Source organism: Petromyzon marinus, unplaced genomic scaffold, assembly GCF_048934315.1.
Source record: "Petromyzon marinus isolate PM22_M1 ecotype Great Lakes invasive population unplaced genomic scaffold, UKy_Petmar_22M1.pri1.0 PM_G_Scaffold_36, whole genome shotgun sequence".
Taxonomy (NCBI): domain Eukaryota; kingdom Metazoa; phylum Chordata; class Hyperoartia; order Petromyzontiformes; family Petromyzontidae; genus Petromyzon; species Petromyzon marinus.
This window is the reverse complement of record NW_027422939.1, coordinates 975,784-992,209: the sequence shown is the minus strand read 5'-3', so window position 1 is coordinate 992,209 and position 16,426 is coordinate 975,784. Positions and strand designations below refer to the sequence as shown.

At 55.3% G+C, this 16,426-nt stretch overlaps 1 protein-coding gene across 1 annotated transcript in view; it reads left to right on the top strand.

Moving 5' to 3' along the window:
- Positions 1 to 16,426, top strand: part of LOC142915856 (neuronal cell adhesion molecule-like) — a 58,448-nt gene that overhangs the window by 16,319 nt on the left and 25,703 nt on the right. The window contains exons 6-13 of the mRNA XM_076061486.1: positions 502 to 669; positions 2,807 to 2,915; positions 6,337 to 6,521; positions 7,013 to 7,147; positions 11,334 to 11,477; positions 11,882 to 11,993; positions 13,459 to 13,625; positions 14,980 to 15,468. Of these exons, the coding sequence (XP_075917601.1) occupies positions 502 to 669; positions 2,807 to 2,915; positions 6,337 to 6,521; positions 7,013 to 7,147; positions 11,334 to 11,477; positions 11,882 to 11,993; positions 13,459 to 13,625; positions 14,980 to 15,468 (1,509 nt within the window). The remainder of the gene's footprint in view (positions 1 to 501; positions 670 to 2,806; positions 2,916 to 6,336; positions 6,522 to 7,012; positions 7,148 to 11,333; positions 11,478 to 11,881; positions 11,994 to 13,458; positions 13,626 to 14,979; positions 15,469 to 16,426) is intronic.

Sequence of the window (16,426 nt, the reverse complement as noted above, 5' to 3'; positions counted from 1 at the left end):
GCTGATGTAAATGCAGAGACGACGACTACAATTTCACATTCAGGTTGTCGAGCCAGGCAAGCGAGAAGTGGAGTGCATCATTGCCATGATGTATCCTTCCAGATTTGTGAAACGGGGGGGCAGTGCGTCGTTATACGTTGTACAGGGGCTCTTCTGCTGCCATGACTTGCGCGGCGGATGATGCTGCTGATGATGCTGATGATGATGCTGATGATGAAGCTGCTGATGATGATGCTGCTGATGATGATGCTGTTGATGATGCTGATGATACTGCTGATGATGCTGATGATGATGCTGATAATGATGCTGCTGATGATGATCCTGATGATGCTGCTGATGATGATACTGATGATGACGCTGATGCGGATTTAGTGGTGGACTTCTGTTACAATTCAGTTTCATGGCTCATCGGATTCCTCCTCCTGCAGTCTAAAGATTCTCGTTCCGATCCCCTTTCATCCCCCCCCCCCCCTTACCCCCGGCGTGCTGCTGGCGCTGCAGCCATGCAGAGAGTGCGGCTGGATGCTCGAGTGTCCCAGAGCCTGGATGGCGACCTGTACTTTGCCAACGTGCTCCCCGGGGACGTGGACTACTACGTGTGCTGCACCCGCTATCCGCGCACTGGAACCATCCAGCAGAAGGAGCCGATTTGGCTGATCGTTAAACCCGGTGAGCGGCGGTGGTGGCAGCGATCGCCGGCAGGGCACGTGTGTGTACGTGCGTGCGTCTGTGTGTACGTGTGTACGTGTGTGTGTGCACGTGTGTGTGTACCTGGTGCGACGTGTAAATATCACCATTTGGAGAGACAAAGGCGGTTGGGCGTGGTGCTGGCCACCAACCCCCTCGTGTGCCATGCCGGCCTTCATAGGTGCTGCTCGCTAACAGCACTTGCCCCAACAGTCTGTTACAGGCTATATGGGGGCATCCTTCCAATCCTGTGGAACCTGTCCAGTGCCCAGACTGATTATGATGTCATGTAGGGCAGTCTGAGCACAATAGCCACCCTCCCTCAGCATTTCACTTGGGAGATCATCTCTTCCTGGTCATCCCCACTTTGCCTCATGATGTTTTCCAGGCTGAAGGATTTCCCCTCCCCCAAGACCTCACAGAAATGCTCAGCAATTCTGCAAACCTGTTCCTGGGGGTCGAACATCGGATCACTTTTCTTTCCCCTAATGATGGTGATGGGTATGGTGCTGCAAGTTACTTTTTTGATGGAGTTAAAGAGTGATATGTGATCGCGGGCCACTGAGGCCGATTCCATCGCCTCAATAACCGAGGGAAGGCTGCGGTAAGCCTCCTCATTTTCTGACGTGGGATGCTCTAGACCAGGGGTCTCCAACCCCCGGACCGGTACCGGTATCGGTCCGTGGGCTGTTAGGAACTGGGCCGCACAGCAGCAGGAGGTGAGCGGTGAGTCCACGCGTGGCCCGCCCCCAATATTTTATTATTTACCACTTTCGTCCGCGCCTCTTTCCCACACTGCGCACTCAGGCACAGTGTTGGTATAAAGCCCACAAGCTCTAACCCCTAGTAGCCACAAGGAGTAAGCCCACAAGCTCTAACCCCTAGTAGCCACAAGGAGTAAGCCCACAAGCTCTAACCCCTAGTAGCCACAATGAGTAAGCCCACAAGCTCTAACCCCTAGTAGCCACAATGAGTTTAAAAACAAATGTCGCTGGAGAGCTTCTTTGAAAAGGGGGAAAGACCCAATGATGAACCACCCCCCCGGTCCGTGAGTAAATCGTCTTCCACGAAACCGGTCCCTGGTCCCAAAAAGGTCGGGGGGCTGCTGCTCTAGGCGATGAAAGTGGGCCTGGATCATCTTTTGTGGGGGCATAAGTAATCTCGACCACAACTCCTCGCCTCTGGTTGATGGGAAGGCGAGCTCAAAGTAGCCTGGGGCTTACGGCTTCCCACGCCTCACCGCCACGCTCCCACACCCCCTTCATTATTTTGCTCAGAAGAAGAGCCACTCCCTGTTGTTTGGCAGTCTCCTGCCCCGAGTAGAAGGTTGTTTACCCCTCATGGTGGCAGGAGCCAGAGCCGGTCCACCGGACCTCCTGAGTACCACAGAGATCCAGGCGGTATTTGTCCAGCTCTCGGCAGAGTAGTGGCAGCCTCTCATCCGCAGTCAGCGTTGGAACATTCCACGTGACCACCCGCAGTAGCTTTTTGTTATTTCTGGAGGAACCCCAAGGGTAAGGATTCAGTCTCCTGGCTCCGTCAAATGGGGTTTGGCCAGGAGACGTCATAGTCGCCTGTCCCCCCGCTAGAATATTTTTTATGGTTTTGTGCTAATTAATTGAAGGTGGAGGGGTGACCAGCCCCTTGCACCCGTTCAGAGCCCCCATTTGGCCGCTGTGGTGGTTACAAACGCCACGAGGGAAATGTTCGATTGAAATTGGTCCTCCCCCCATGGCACTGCTCACCGCAGCGTTACCGTCCGGCACCAACGAGGAGGTAGGGGGTTGTTTCGCTCGACTTGACAAAGATCAACCCCGTATGGCCTTAACAGACTGTTGTTAGTGAGCACCTGTGAAGGCCGACACGGGACACAAGGGGGTGGCTAACACCACGCCCGGCCGCCTTTGTCTCCCCGGTGGCGATGTTTACTACAAAACGCACCAGGCACTCGTTTGAGGCTGATTCGACCTAAGGTACGCCCAGGATCGATTCAGATAATCAAAATGTTGGCTGTGAGCGAGAATCAAACTCGGGTCAGCGGGGTCGGAGCGCAGCATAGTGCTAACCACTACACTACCTATCCACCCACCCACTCCCCTACACACGCACACACACACAGCTCATCCGTCGAAGAGACGTCCGGTGTTTGTGGAGCCTGGGGGTGAGACAAGCAGCAAGCTGGTGCTTCAGGGAGAAACGCTACTGCTGGGGTGCATCGTTCAAGGGCTGTACGTACACACACAACAACAACCGCCATTCACCACTAAGTAGCGGTGACGTCACCACGATGCTTGTGCCAGGCTATGTGCACGTTGAGGCCACGTGAAGTGTCGAACGCCCGCTGGCAAGAGGTCACGGGGCAGACCCAGGTGCCACGGGTCGACTGACTGAGATGACTGGCTGATGCACCACCTGTGCCCCCTACTGTGCCAACCTGCTGTGCTTTAGCCACCCGGCGCTCCGCTCGTTGTTGAGAGCATCGCTCCTCCGCCCTCCGTTGTTGTTGAGGGCGACTGCCTCCAAATGCCCAGTAGCGTCCTTCACGAGCCTCCTCCACAGAGGCCGATCTTGACACCGCTGGTACCAGTCATCGGCAACTCCACTCAGCTCCACGTCCTCCTGTACCACATCACTCCATCTCTTCTCTAGCCCATGCCGCGCCCGTATAGCCCCCTCGATCCGGCCGAAGAAAATCTGTTTAGGCATGCTCTTGGGTCTTTCGGTAAAGTCACGTAGATAGAAAAATATAAAATAAATCACGACGTTTCGATCGCAACAGAAGCAAATATATTTCTCCTGCCTCAGCAGTTTGCCTGCTGTATTTTTTCACCTCAAGATGATTGCTTGTGTTGCGATCGAAACGTCGTGATTTTTAAAATTATTTTTCTATCTACGTGACTTTACCGACAGACCCAAGAGGTTGAATTCCTGCAGTCACGAAAGCTGTTTAGGCATGCGGTATCTGGGCATGCAGGCTACATGACCCAGCCAACGCAGCCGTGCCTGCCAGAGGAGCTCACCGATGGGACTTTGTCCAGATCTTTCAAGGATTTGTGAGCTCACACAATCCAGCCTGGTTAAACCCAGGATGGATCGTAGGCAGGCCAGCCTAAATGTTTCTAACCGGCAAATATGTTCCATTAGGGGATCCACGTTTCGCAAGCGTAGAGAAGGGAGGGAATGACTGTGGCCGAGAAGACCTGAAGCTTCGTGCGGAGCGACAGACCAGGTAGCTTCCACACAGCGTTAGGCAACCAATGAAAATACATTGCCGCTCGACTGATTCGAAGTGAGACCTCTGCTGCCAAACCGGAGCCGGTCATGAGCACACTCCCAGGTATGAGAAACTCTTCACTCTTTCTACAACTGCCCTATCACCAATTGGGAGTTGTGGGGGTGGAGTGTCTGATGGGACAACATACCCAGGCAGGTGCTTAGTTTTAGTGGGGCTGATGGTAAGGCCCAACCTCTTAGTGGCAAGCTCCGGGTTCAGCAGCAGCGCCTCCAACTCCTCCTCTGAGTGAGCAGCAATTACCAGATCATCGGCTGTTGAGCAATAGGGCGCCATCCCTTGACCGCACCTGGGCATCGATCAGCCTCCCATTGTATCTGTACCAGATGGAAATTTCTCCGGTACAGCCACCGAAGGTTTTACGAACTACGTGGTCGAAATTGATGTTTAATAATGTGGGAGCCAGAGGACATCCCTGTGGCACAACAAGGTAAAAAGGGAATGACTCCGACTCCCAGTCACTTAGTTTTACCCGGTGCCCGCTCACCATCATGAAGGTCCTTAATAATTGTGAGCAGAGGGTCAGGGACTCCAAATGTACGAAGAATAACCCAAAGCCCAGGCCTACTGATGGTATCATAGGCCTTGACCAGGTCAATAAAGCAAAGATGTAGATCTTGTTGGAATTGCCTATACCTCTGCTGTAGCAGACAGACAGAAAATATGGCATCTGTGCAGGACCGCCCTTTCCTGAAACCGCATTGGGGCTCCGCAAGCCTCTCCTCAGCGTGCATGGCAAGGCAATGTTGAATAATCCTTGCCAGGACCTTTCCCAACACACTGAGGAGTGAGATGCCCTTGTAGTTGTTACAGTCTGTGCAGTCCCCCTTCTTAAGGAGGGGGACCACCAGGGCATCCTTCCAATCCTGCGGAACCCGTCCAGTAGTCCAGACTGTTATGATGTCATGGAGGGCAGTCTGTGCACACTCACTTTGTGCCACGGTGTTTTCCAGGCTGAGGGATTTCCCCTCCCCCAGGACCTCACAGAAATGCTCAGCAAATCTGCAAAACTGTTCCTGCGGGTCGGAGATTGGATCGCTGTTCTTTCCCCTGATGAGGGTAATAGGTGTGGCGCTGCAGGTAAATTTTTTGATGGAGTGAAAGAGCAATTTGTGAATGCGGGCCATTAAGGCAGACTCCATCTCCTTAGCAACCTGCGACCACCACCCATCCTTGCAGCACCTCACGGCTCTCCGAACCTCCGAGCGAAGGCTGCGGTAAGCCTCGTCATTCTCTGACGTGGGATGCTGTAGACGGTGAGAGTGGGCCTGTCGCTTTTTCTCAGTCAGCCTGAACACCTGTCAGCCTGGGTCTCTGGGGAGGTCTGGACCGTGTACCCAAAGCAGCTATTGCAGCTGCATGAGCCACAGTCCTAAACCTCGCCCATTTCCCCTCGACATCAGGAGGAGTGGGGGACGATGCCAACCCCAGCCGCAAGCGATGATGAAATTCTCGCTTGCAACTTTCATCAGATAACTGAGACCAGGCCACTTTAGGTTGGAATGGGGTCCTGGGTGTACACCCACCACCGGAGTGGAAGAATGGCAGGCGCATCTTACAGATGACAAGTCGATGGTCAATGGGCAGATCAGCTCCACGGTAGATCCTGGTGTCAAGGACATGGGCTCGCATCCGCTGTTCCGTCACTATGTAGTCCAGCAGATGTTCTTGCTTGGACCCGGCATGCATCCATGATGTTGTGTGGATGCTCCGATGCCGGAACGGCTTGTTGGTAATTACAAGCCCATGGGCTGCACAAAAATCTAGCAGCCTCCTGTTGTTATTGAGCTGATCTGGCCCATGCCCTCCAATCACCCCAGACCAGGTGCCAGCATCATTATCAACGCGGGCATTGAAGTCACCCAACAAGATGACTATCCCGAGGGGCCACTTTAGCCAGCACCTGTGACAGGAGGTCATAGAAGGCATCTGACTCGTCGGCTTTGCTTGCATCCCTCCATGGATGTTCGTCTTCGGTGGGGGCATATGTAACCACGACCACCACTCCTCGTCTCCGGTTGATGGGAAGGCGAGCCTTCTTTTGAACAAAAGAATGAAGGGGGCGTGGGAGCGTGGCGGTGAGGTGTGGGAAGCTGAAAGCCCCAGGCTACGTACACACACACACATACATACACGCACGTACACACACGTACACACACACACGCACGTACACACACGCGACACGACTATTCACTTCACTACTGTACACTACACTGCTATGCACCACACTTTACACTACACTACGTAATATCCTACGCTAGTTTCGCACGCACACCCACGAATGTGTGTGCGCGTGCGTGTGAGTACACGTGCATGCGCATCCACGTGCGTGCATTCCCCCGCTTGCGTGCGCGCAGCCCCACACCGCAGCTTCGCTGGGCCAAGGTGGACGGGGAGCTTCCAAGTGGCCGCATCACCTTCGGTGCCTTCAACCAGACGCTGGTGATCCGCCACGTGTTGGCGGCCCACGCCGGTGACTACCGGTGCCACGCCAGCAACAGCGAGGGCAGAGCCCTGCACACCTTCACCGTCACCGTGGAAGGTGCCTCAGGGGCGACGGAGGGAGCGGTGGCACGGCAGTTAGCGAACCCTGCGGCCCAAGTCGTGGCGACGATTATCTCGACCGGTACCCGGGCCTCTGCTAGCTCGACTCGACCTCAAATGAGTACCCCCCCCCTCCTTCCCCCCTCCTTCCCCCTCCTTCCCCCCTCCTTCCCCCCTCCTTCCCCCTCCTTGCCCCCTCCTTGCCCCCTCCTTGCCCCCTCCATCCCCTCTCCTTCCCCCTCCTCCCCCCCTCCTTCCCCCTCCTTCCCCCTCCTTCCCCCCTCCTTCTCCCCTCCTTCCCCCCTCCTTCCCCCTCCTTGCCCCCTCCTTGCCCCCTCCTTGCCCCCTCCTTCCCCTCTCCTTCCCCCTCCTTCACCCCCTCCTTCCCCCTCCTTCCCCTCTCCTTCCCCTCTCCTTCCCCCCTCCTTCCCCCTCCTTCCCCCCCCTCCCCCCCTCCTCCTCCTCCTCGTGTTTTCCCGACCGCTGCAGCCAAGCCTTACTGGATCGCTCCCGAGCCAGAGAGCCGCGTCTACGCTCCGTGGGACACCGTGGAGCTCGCCTGCCTCGCCGACGGAATCCCCAAACCGCTCGTCCGCTGGTTCTTCAACGGCATCCCCGTCAACGGTGTGTTGCCTCCTTACCCGCTCGTCCAACCTACGCGCTTGCTCACTACCCACTGACTTTGCTCGTCCACACGCTCATCCACTCTCGTACGCTCGCTCACTCGCTGACAGCTTATCACACGCTCGCTCACTCGCTGACAGCCTATCACACGCTCGCTCACTCACAGCCTATCACACGCTCGCACACTCACAGCCTATCACACGCTCGCATACTCACAGCCTATCACACGCTCGCACACTCACAGTCTATCACACGCTCGCACACTCATAGTCTATTACACGCTCACTCACGCATAGCCTATCAACAACAACAACAACCGCCATTCGCCACTAAGTGGCGGTGACGTCACCACGACGCTTGTGCCAGGCTATGTGCACCCTGAGGCCACGTGAAGTGTCGAACGCCCACTGGCAGGAGATCACAGGGCAGACCCAGGTGCCACGGGTCGACTGACTGAGATGACTGGCTGATGCACCACCTGTGCCCCCTACTGTGCCAACCCGCTGTGCTTCAGCCACCCGGCGCTCTGCTCGTTGTTGTGAGCATCGCTCCTCCGCCCTCCGTTGTTGTTGGAGGGTGACTACCTCCAACTGCCCAGTAGCGTCTTTCACGAGCCTCCTCCACAGAGGCCGATCTTGACACCGCTGGTACCAGTCATCGGCAAGTCCATTCAGCTTCACGTCCTCCTGTACCACATCACTCCATCTCTAATCTAGCCCGTGCCGCGCCTGTTTAGCCCCCTCAATCCGGCCGAACAAAAGCTGTTTCGCAAGCGGTGGCTGGGCATGCGGGCTTCATGACCCAGCCATCGCAGCCTTGCCCGCCAGAGGAGCTCACCGATGGGACCTTGCCCAGATCTTTCAAGGATTTGTGAGCTCTTCACACAATCCAGTCTGGTTAAACCCAGGATGGATCGTAGGCAGGCCAGCCTAAATGTTTCTAAGCGGCGAAGATGTTCCATTAGGGGGGTCCACGTTTTGCAAGCGTAGAGAAGGGAGGGAATGACCGTGGCCGAGAAGACCTGAAGCTTAGTGCGGAGCGACAGAGCAGGTAGCTTCCACACAGCGTTACGCAACCGATGAAAAGATATTGCCGCTCGACTGATTCGGAGTGAGACCTCTGCTGTTAAACTGCAGCCGGTCATAAGCACACTGCCCAGGTATGGGAAACTCTCCAATCTCTCCACAACTGCCCCATCACCGATTGGGAGTTGTGGGGGTGGAGTGTCCGATGGTACAAAATACCCAGGCAGGTGCTTAGTTTTGGTGGGGCTGATGGTAAGGCCCAACCTCTTAGTGGCACGCTCCAGTCTCAGCAGCAGCGTCTCCTATTCCTCCTCTGAATTAGCAGCTATTACCAAATCATCAGCATACATAACGTGGTTGAGCAATAGGGAGCCATCCCTTGACCGCACCCGGGCATCGATCAGCCTCCCATTATATCTGTACCATATGGAGATTCCCCCGGTACAGCTATTGAAGGCTTCACAAACTACGTGGTCAAAATAGATGTTAAATACTGTGGGAGCCAGAGGACATCCCTGTCGCACCCCAAGGTGTACAGGGAATGGCTCTGACTCCCGGCCACGTAGTTTTACCCGGGCCCGCTCACCATCATGAAGGTCCTTAATGATCGTGAGCAGAGGGTCAGGTACTCCAAAAGCACGAAGAACAACCCAGAGCCCAGGCCTACTGATGGTATCATAGGCCTTGACCAGGTCAATAAAGCAGAGATGTAGGTCTTGTTGGAATTCCCTACACCTCTGCTGTAGCAGACAGACAGAAAATATGGCATCTGTGCAGGACCGCCCTTTCCTGAAACCGCATTGGGGCTCCGCAAGCCTCTCCTCAGCGTGCCTGGCAAGGCGATGTTGAATAATCCTTGCCCCTGTAGTTGTTACAGTCTGTGCGGTCCCTCTTCTTAAAGAGGGGGACCACCAGGGCATCCTTCCAATCCTGCAGAACCCGTCCAGTGGTCCAGACTGTTGAATAGATGTCATATAGGGCAGTCTGTGCACAAACGCCACCCTCCCTCAGCATTTCGCTTGGGAGATCATCTCTGCCCGCTGCCTTTCCTGGTCTCAGACTCCGGATCGCCTTCAGTACTTCCTCAACAGATGGCACCTCAGCCAGCCACTCACAGGAGGTGACTTCTTCCAATATTTGAGGCACCGCAGCCTCAGCAGGGTCATTCTCACTTTGTGCCATGATGTTTTCCTGGCTGAGGAATTTTCCCTCCCCCAGGACCTCACAGAAATGCTCAGCAAATCTGCAAACCTGTTCCTGGGGGTCGGAGATTGGATCACCGTTTTTTCCCCTAATGATGGTAATAGGTGTGGTGCTGCAGGTTACTTTTTTGATGGAGTTAAATCGAGATTTGTGATCACGGGCCACGGAGGCAGACTCCATCTCCTCAGCAACCCACGACCACCACCTATCCTTGCAGCGCCTCACGGCTCTCCGAACCTCCGAGCGAAGGCTGCGGTAAGCCTCCTCATTCTCTGACGTGGGATTCTGTAGCCGATGACAGTGGGCCTGTTGCTTTTTCTCAACCATCCTGAACAACTCCTCTGTCAGCCAGGGTCTCTGGGGAGGTCTGGACTGCGTACCCAAAGCAGCCATTGCAGCTGCATGAGTCACAGTCCTAGACCTCGCCCATTTACCCTCAACATCAGGAGGAGTCGGGGACGATGCCAATCCCAGCCGCAAGCGATGATGAAATTCTCGCTTGCAACTTTCATCAGATAACTGAGACCAGGCCACTTTAGGTTGGAATGGGGTCCTGGGTGTACACCCACCACCGGAGTGGAAGAATGGCAGGCGCATCTTACAGATGACTAGTCGATGGTCAGAGGGCAGATCAGCTCCACGGTAGGTCCTGGTGTCAAGGACATGGGCTCGCATCCGCTGGTCCGTCACTATGTAGTCCAGCAGGTGTTCTTGCTTGGACCCGGCATGTATCCATGATGTTGTGTCGATGCGCCGATGCCGGAACAAGCCCATAGGCTGCACACAAATCTAGCAGCCTCCTACCATTGTTATTGAGCTGATCTGGCCCATGCCCTCCAATCACTCCAGACCAGGTGCCAGCATCATGACCAACTCGGGCATTGAAGTCACCGAACATGATGACTCTATCCCGAGGGGCCACTTTAGCCAGCAACTGTGACAGGAGGTCATAGAAGGCATCTGACTCGGCTTTGCCTGCATCCCTCCACGGATGTTCATCTTCTGTGGGGGCATAAGTAACCATGACCACCATTCCTCGTCTCCGGTTGATGGGAAGGCGAGCCCAAAGTAGCCTGGGGCTTACAGCTTCCCACACCTCACCGCCACGCTCCCACGCCCCCTTCATTCTTTTGTTCAAAAGAAGAGCCACACCCTGTTGTTTGGCAGTCTGCTGCCCCGAGCAGAGGACTGTCCACCCCTCATGGTGGCAGGAGCCAGAGCCAGTCCACCGGACCTCCTGAATGCCACACAGATCCAGGCGGTACCGGTCCAGCTCCCGACAGAGGAGTGACAGCCTCTCCTCCGCAGTGAGCGATCCAACATTCCACGTGGCCACCTGTGGTGGTTTTTCGTTGTTTCTGGAGCAGCCCCGAGAGTAGATATTCAATCTCCTGGCTCCGCCAATTGGGGTTTGGCCAGGAGACGTCATAGACGCCTGGCCCCCCGGGGCCTCCGGCACAAGAATATTAGTTATATACTTAATTCGCGGTTTAGTGGTAATTAATTGAAGGTGGAGGGGTTACCAGCCCCTCGCACCCGTCTAGAGCCCCCGTTTAGCCCCTGTGGTGGACACAGATGCCATGAGGGGAGGTGCCAATCGAGATTGGAACTCCCCCCACAGCACTGTCCACGACAGAGTTGCCCGTCCGGCTCCGCGAGGAGGTAGGGGGTTGTTTTGCCGGACTCATAGTCTATCACACGCTCACTCACTCACAACCTATCACTTGCTCACTCACTCATAGCCTGAGAATAGGTTTTCCCCTTTTTTCTGACAACAATACAGCTGTGTTAAGATGTTAAAACACCAAACTGAAACCTTTTACAAGGAATCATGTCTGCATTAACCACAACATATACTGGTGGTCAGAATGCAAACAAAAACATACTCTGAATCGTGTCAAGGCTCCACACACACACAAAGAGTGCCGGGTGTCGTGTGTCGCTGCGCGGTGGAGCAGAGGCCCCCGTGGTGTCCGGGCGGAGCGTGGACGGCGACTCCCTGTCCCTGAGGCGGCTGGACGGGGGAGCCACCGGCGTGTACCAGTGTGAGGCCTCAAACCGGCATGGCACCATCCTGGCCAACGCCTACGTCAAAGTGCCAGGTGAGCGGGGGGCGGGGGGGAGTGACTGGGAGGGGGAAGGAGGAGGAGGACGGAGGACGAGGAGGGAGGTAGGAAGAGGGAGGAGGAGTATGGGGAGGAGGAGGAGTATGGAGAGGAGGAGGAGTATGGGGAGGAGGTGGGAGGAGGAGGAGTATGGGGAGGAGTATGGGGCGGAGGTGGAGGAGGAGTATGGGGAAGAGGAGGAGTATGGGGAGGAGGAGTATGGGGAGGAGGAGGAGTATGGGGAGGAGGAGGAGTATGGGGAGGAGGAGGAGAATGAGGAGGAGGAGGTCCTTGACTGGACAGACGGCTGTAGGTCGCCCCCCTCTAGGCAGGGCACTTTGGACCGACTCTGACGGACGACCCCTCCGGCTGGCTGTCTGTGCCCCCCACCCCTCCCACAGCCGTGCCCCCACAGATGCTGTCGGAGCAAGATAGGCTGTACGTGGCGAGGGAGGGAGAGGCGGTGTACATGGAGTGCGCGGTGTTTTCGTGGCCGCCCGCCGAGTTCCTGTGGTGAGACGGAACGCTGCCCTGGCTCCTTCCCTCTCCGTCTCTCTCTCTCTCTCCGCTCACTTAGACGATTGTTTATTTGAACCTTATGGTGGTTCCCCGGGGTATCATAGTACCTCGGCACTCACGTAATGTGCGTGATGCAGTCATTTTTAGTCTGGTGATGGCCGGCGATGCGGCAGTCGACTCATCTCGACGAGCCGCGCGTGATTCGCCGCTCAAAGTTAAATTTTAACGGTGACGGGTTTTTTTACGCTGATGTTTGGCGTTTCCAGATCGTGGAGTGTGGCACTGATTTCGGATCGATTGGTACCCCAGTCACGGAGTTAAGTAACACCCCGGTAAAAAAATAGCGTCCCAGAAATAAAAGATTCCAATCGCCTCGGCCATGTTCTTTGGGGGGTGTTTTCCAGTAAAGTCACGTAGATCGGTTCACATAAAAATAACGAAAAACCAAAAACTGCGACGTTTTGATCGCAACGCAAGCGGTCGTCTATAAGAGGGGTAGTCGGCGCGCGAAATGGCTGTGTCGGTGTAAATGCTGTGAACGCGCAAGTTTGAAATGGGCGTAAAATTCAACTAACTAAGGTGGTAGGATGGGAACATCATAGCCAGTCATGACTTGAACTGGTTGATAACGTCCTTCACTTTGTACCCATCTCCTCAGTTGAAATTGTGTCCGTTTCTATATGTATATGGATGGCTTCACGAACAAATATTTTGTTGATGGCCAGCGGGCTTGCAAAGTACCTTCGTCTTAGAGGAATCTACTTCGCGTGAGCCAGTTGGTATCATTCGCTACCGCGGGGGTACCGCCATGAGGATAGTTTCACCAGCTAATGGCCACTGAGCTACGGAGCGCTTTATACTGTGTAGGAACCTCCTGGTTGATTGTTGTTGTGTCCGTCAGTCGTGCATCCAATCATGGGAGGGGTGGGGCTGGGTGGGGAGGGTGGGGCTGGGTGGGGGGAGGGGCTGGGTGGGGAGGGGCTGGGTGGGGAGGGTGGGGCTGGGTGGGGGGAGGGGCTGGGTGGGGCTGGGTGTGGAGGGGCTGGTCACCCCGTGGTGCCCTTTTAAAACTCAACGTTTAACCTACTCACGCCGGCTTGTGCCCGCCCTCACAGTCGGAATGCACCACGTGGTGCCGCCATTGACCCTGGCCATTGACCGAGCAACCCAACGTTCCTACTACCAGCTCCCTCCCTCCGCAGGAGAATGTGTTATCAGAAGCAGCCATGTCGCAAACGACAGCCCCGACGAAGTGGCTCGTTTGTTCGGCAAAGGATGCCTCGGGCGCTCGTTGTGCCACGAGGGCTGTGCCTACGTCAGACTTCTTTCGCACCCTACGTGGCCAATCGTGCTCATCGGAGGTGCGGGAGTTTGGTCGATTTCGTGAATATCACCGGCAGGTTTCACTCTCTCCCCCCCTCCCCCTCTCTCTCTCTCTGCCTGCGCCACACACCGCCAGGTTCAAGGACTCACGGAACCTCCGCCTGCAGGACGAGCGCCACCGGACCTTCAACAACGGCACCCTGCGCGTCATTGCCGCGCGGCGTGAGGACACGGACTCGTACGTGTGCATCGCCGTCAACGACGTGGACTCCAGACTGCTGAGGGTGCACCTCCTCGTCGAAGGTTAGCAAAGCCCGGCCGGTCGCCTTTGTCTTCCCGGCGCTAACGACATTTACTACGCACCGCACCAGGTACTCGTTTGAGGCCGAGTCGACCTAGGGGAGGCCCAGGACCGGTTCAGGTAATGGTCACCGGGGTTTGTGGTCGTGAGCGGGAATCGAACTCGGGTCGCCGGGATCGTAGCGCAAACCACAACACCACCTCCACCACCACCACTACCACCCCCTCCACCATCATCATCAACACCACCACCACCACCACCCCCTCCACCACCCCCTCCACCATCATCATCAACACCACCTCCACCACCACCACCCCCCCCTCCACCATTATCATCAACACAACCTCAACCACCAGCACCACCCCCTCCACCACCCCCTCCACCATCATCATCAACACCACCTCCACCACCACCCCCTCCACCACCCCCTCCACCATCATCATCAACACCACCACCACCACCACCCTCTCCACCACCCCCTCCACCACCCCCTCCACCATCATCATCAACACCACCACCACCACTACCACCCCCTCCACCATCATCATCAACACCACCTCCACCACCACCACTACCACCCCCTCCACCATCATCATCAACACCACCTCCACCAGCACCACCACCACCCCCTCCACCATCATCATCAACACCACCTCCACCACCACCCCCTCCACCATCATCATCAACACCACCACCACCACTACCACCCCCTCCACCATCATCATCAACACCACCTCCACCAGCACCACCACCACCCCCTCCACCATCATCATCAACACCACCTCCACCACCACCCCCTCCACCATCATCATCAACACCACCTCCACCACCCCCACCACCCCCACCACCACCCCCTCCACCATCATCATCAACACCACCTCCACCACCACCACCACCCCCTCCACCACCCCCTCCACCATCATCATCAACACCACCACCACCCTCACCACCTCCACCACTACCACCTCCACCAGCACCACCCCCTCCACCACCCCCTCCACCATCATCATCACCACCCCATCACCTTGTTGTATATTTTTGGCCTTTTCCAAAATTTGTATTAAGCATAATTCTGCCAATATCTTTTTAAAAATAATCAATCGCGGTGTCGCTTGGGGCAAAAGGGAGTGATGCGAACCCCCTCCCCTCACACAGCAGCCGCCTTTCACACTCAGGACTAGGCAATTATACCTCCCTGATTAGCATAAATTACGTGCATAATTACATAAATTAGCATAAATTCGGATAATTAGACATTGTCCCATTTTTATTTTATTTCTATTAATTTTTCTAGACCCGACATATACAACAACCTCCACCCCCACCACCCCTAACACCACCACCACCCCCCCACAGTGGTGGATGATGGCGAGGAGGACCAGGAGGTGGAGGAGGATTATGGCGAGGAAGAGGGCAAGGAGGAGGAGAGCCAGGAGGATGATGAGGAGGAGCAGGGTGAAGAGGAGGGCCAGGAAGAGGGCAAGGAGGAGGACGATGAGGAGGAGCAGGGTGAAGAGGAGGGCCAGGAAGAGGGCAAGGAGGAGGACGATGAGGAGGAGCAGGGTGAAGAGGAGGGCCAGGAAGAGGTCAAAGCTGAGGAGGCGGAGAGCCAGGAGGATGATGAGGAGGAGCAGGGTGAAGAGGAGGGCCATGAAGAGGGCAAGGAGGAGGAGGAGGACGATGAGGAGGAGCAGGGTGAAGAGGAGGGCCAGGACGAGGGCAAGGAGGACTCTGCTGACAGGGCGGAGGCCACCACCGCCCCCGACGCCGGTGGCGGCCGTGACGGCGGTGCTGACGAGGGCGACGACGACGAGGGCGACGACGAGCTGTTAGCTACCTCGCCAGGTACGCGGGAGGGCGGTGGCTCCGATCGCCTGATCACCCTGACGATGCAAATGGCTGGGGTCAGCCCAATGCACTGGGTTTAAATGACCGGGTTTCAGCCACTCCGTGAATCTCCATTGGCTGGTCAGGTTCCCAAGTGCATGCTCCATTCATGTTTGGATTCAATGTTAAAGGCTCCCATAGACTTCAATGTTAAAGGCTCCCATAGACTTCAATGTTAAAGTCTCCCATAGACTTCAATGTTAAAAGCTCCCATAGACTTCAATGTTAAAGGCTCCCACAGACTTCAATGTTAAAGTCTCGAGTAGACTTCAATGTTAAAGGCTCCCATAGACTTCAATGTTAAAGGCTCCCATATACTTCAATGTTAAAGGCTCCCATATACTTCAATGTTCAAGGCTCCTATAGACTTCAATGTTAAAAGCTCCCATAGACTTCAATGTTAAAGGCTCCCATAGACTTCAATGTTAAAGTCTCACATAGACTTGAATGTTAAAGGCTCCCATAGACTTCAATGTTAAAGGCTCCCATATACTTCAATGTTAAAGGCTCCCATAGACTTCAATGTTAAAGGCTCACATAGACTTCAATGTTAAAGGCTCCCATATACTTCAATGTTAAAGGCTCCCATAGACTTCAATGTTAAAGGCACCCATAGACTTCAATGTTACAGGCTCCCATAGACTTCAATGCTACAGGCTCCCATAGACTTCAATGTTAAAGGCTCCCATAGACTTCAATGTTACAGGCTCCCATAGACTTCAATGCTACAGGCTCCCATAGACTTCAATGTTAAAGGCTCCCATAGACCTCAATGTTAAAGGCTCCCATAGACTTCAATGTTAAAAGCTCCCATAGACTGCAATGTTAAAGGCTCCAATAGACTTCAATGTTAAAGTCTCGCATAGACTTCAATGTTAAAGGCTCCCATAGACTTCAATGTTAAAGGCTCCCATAG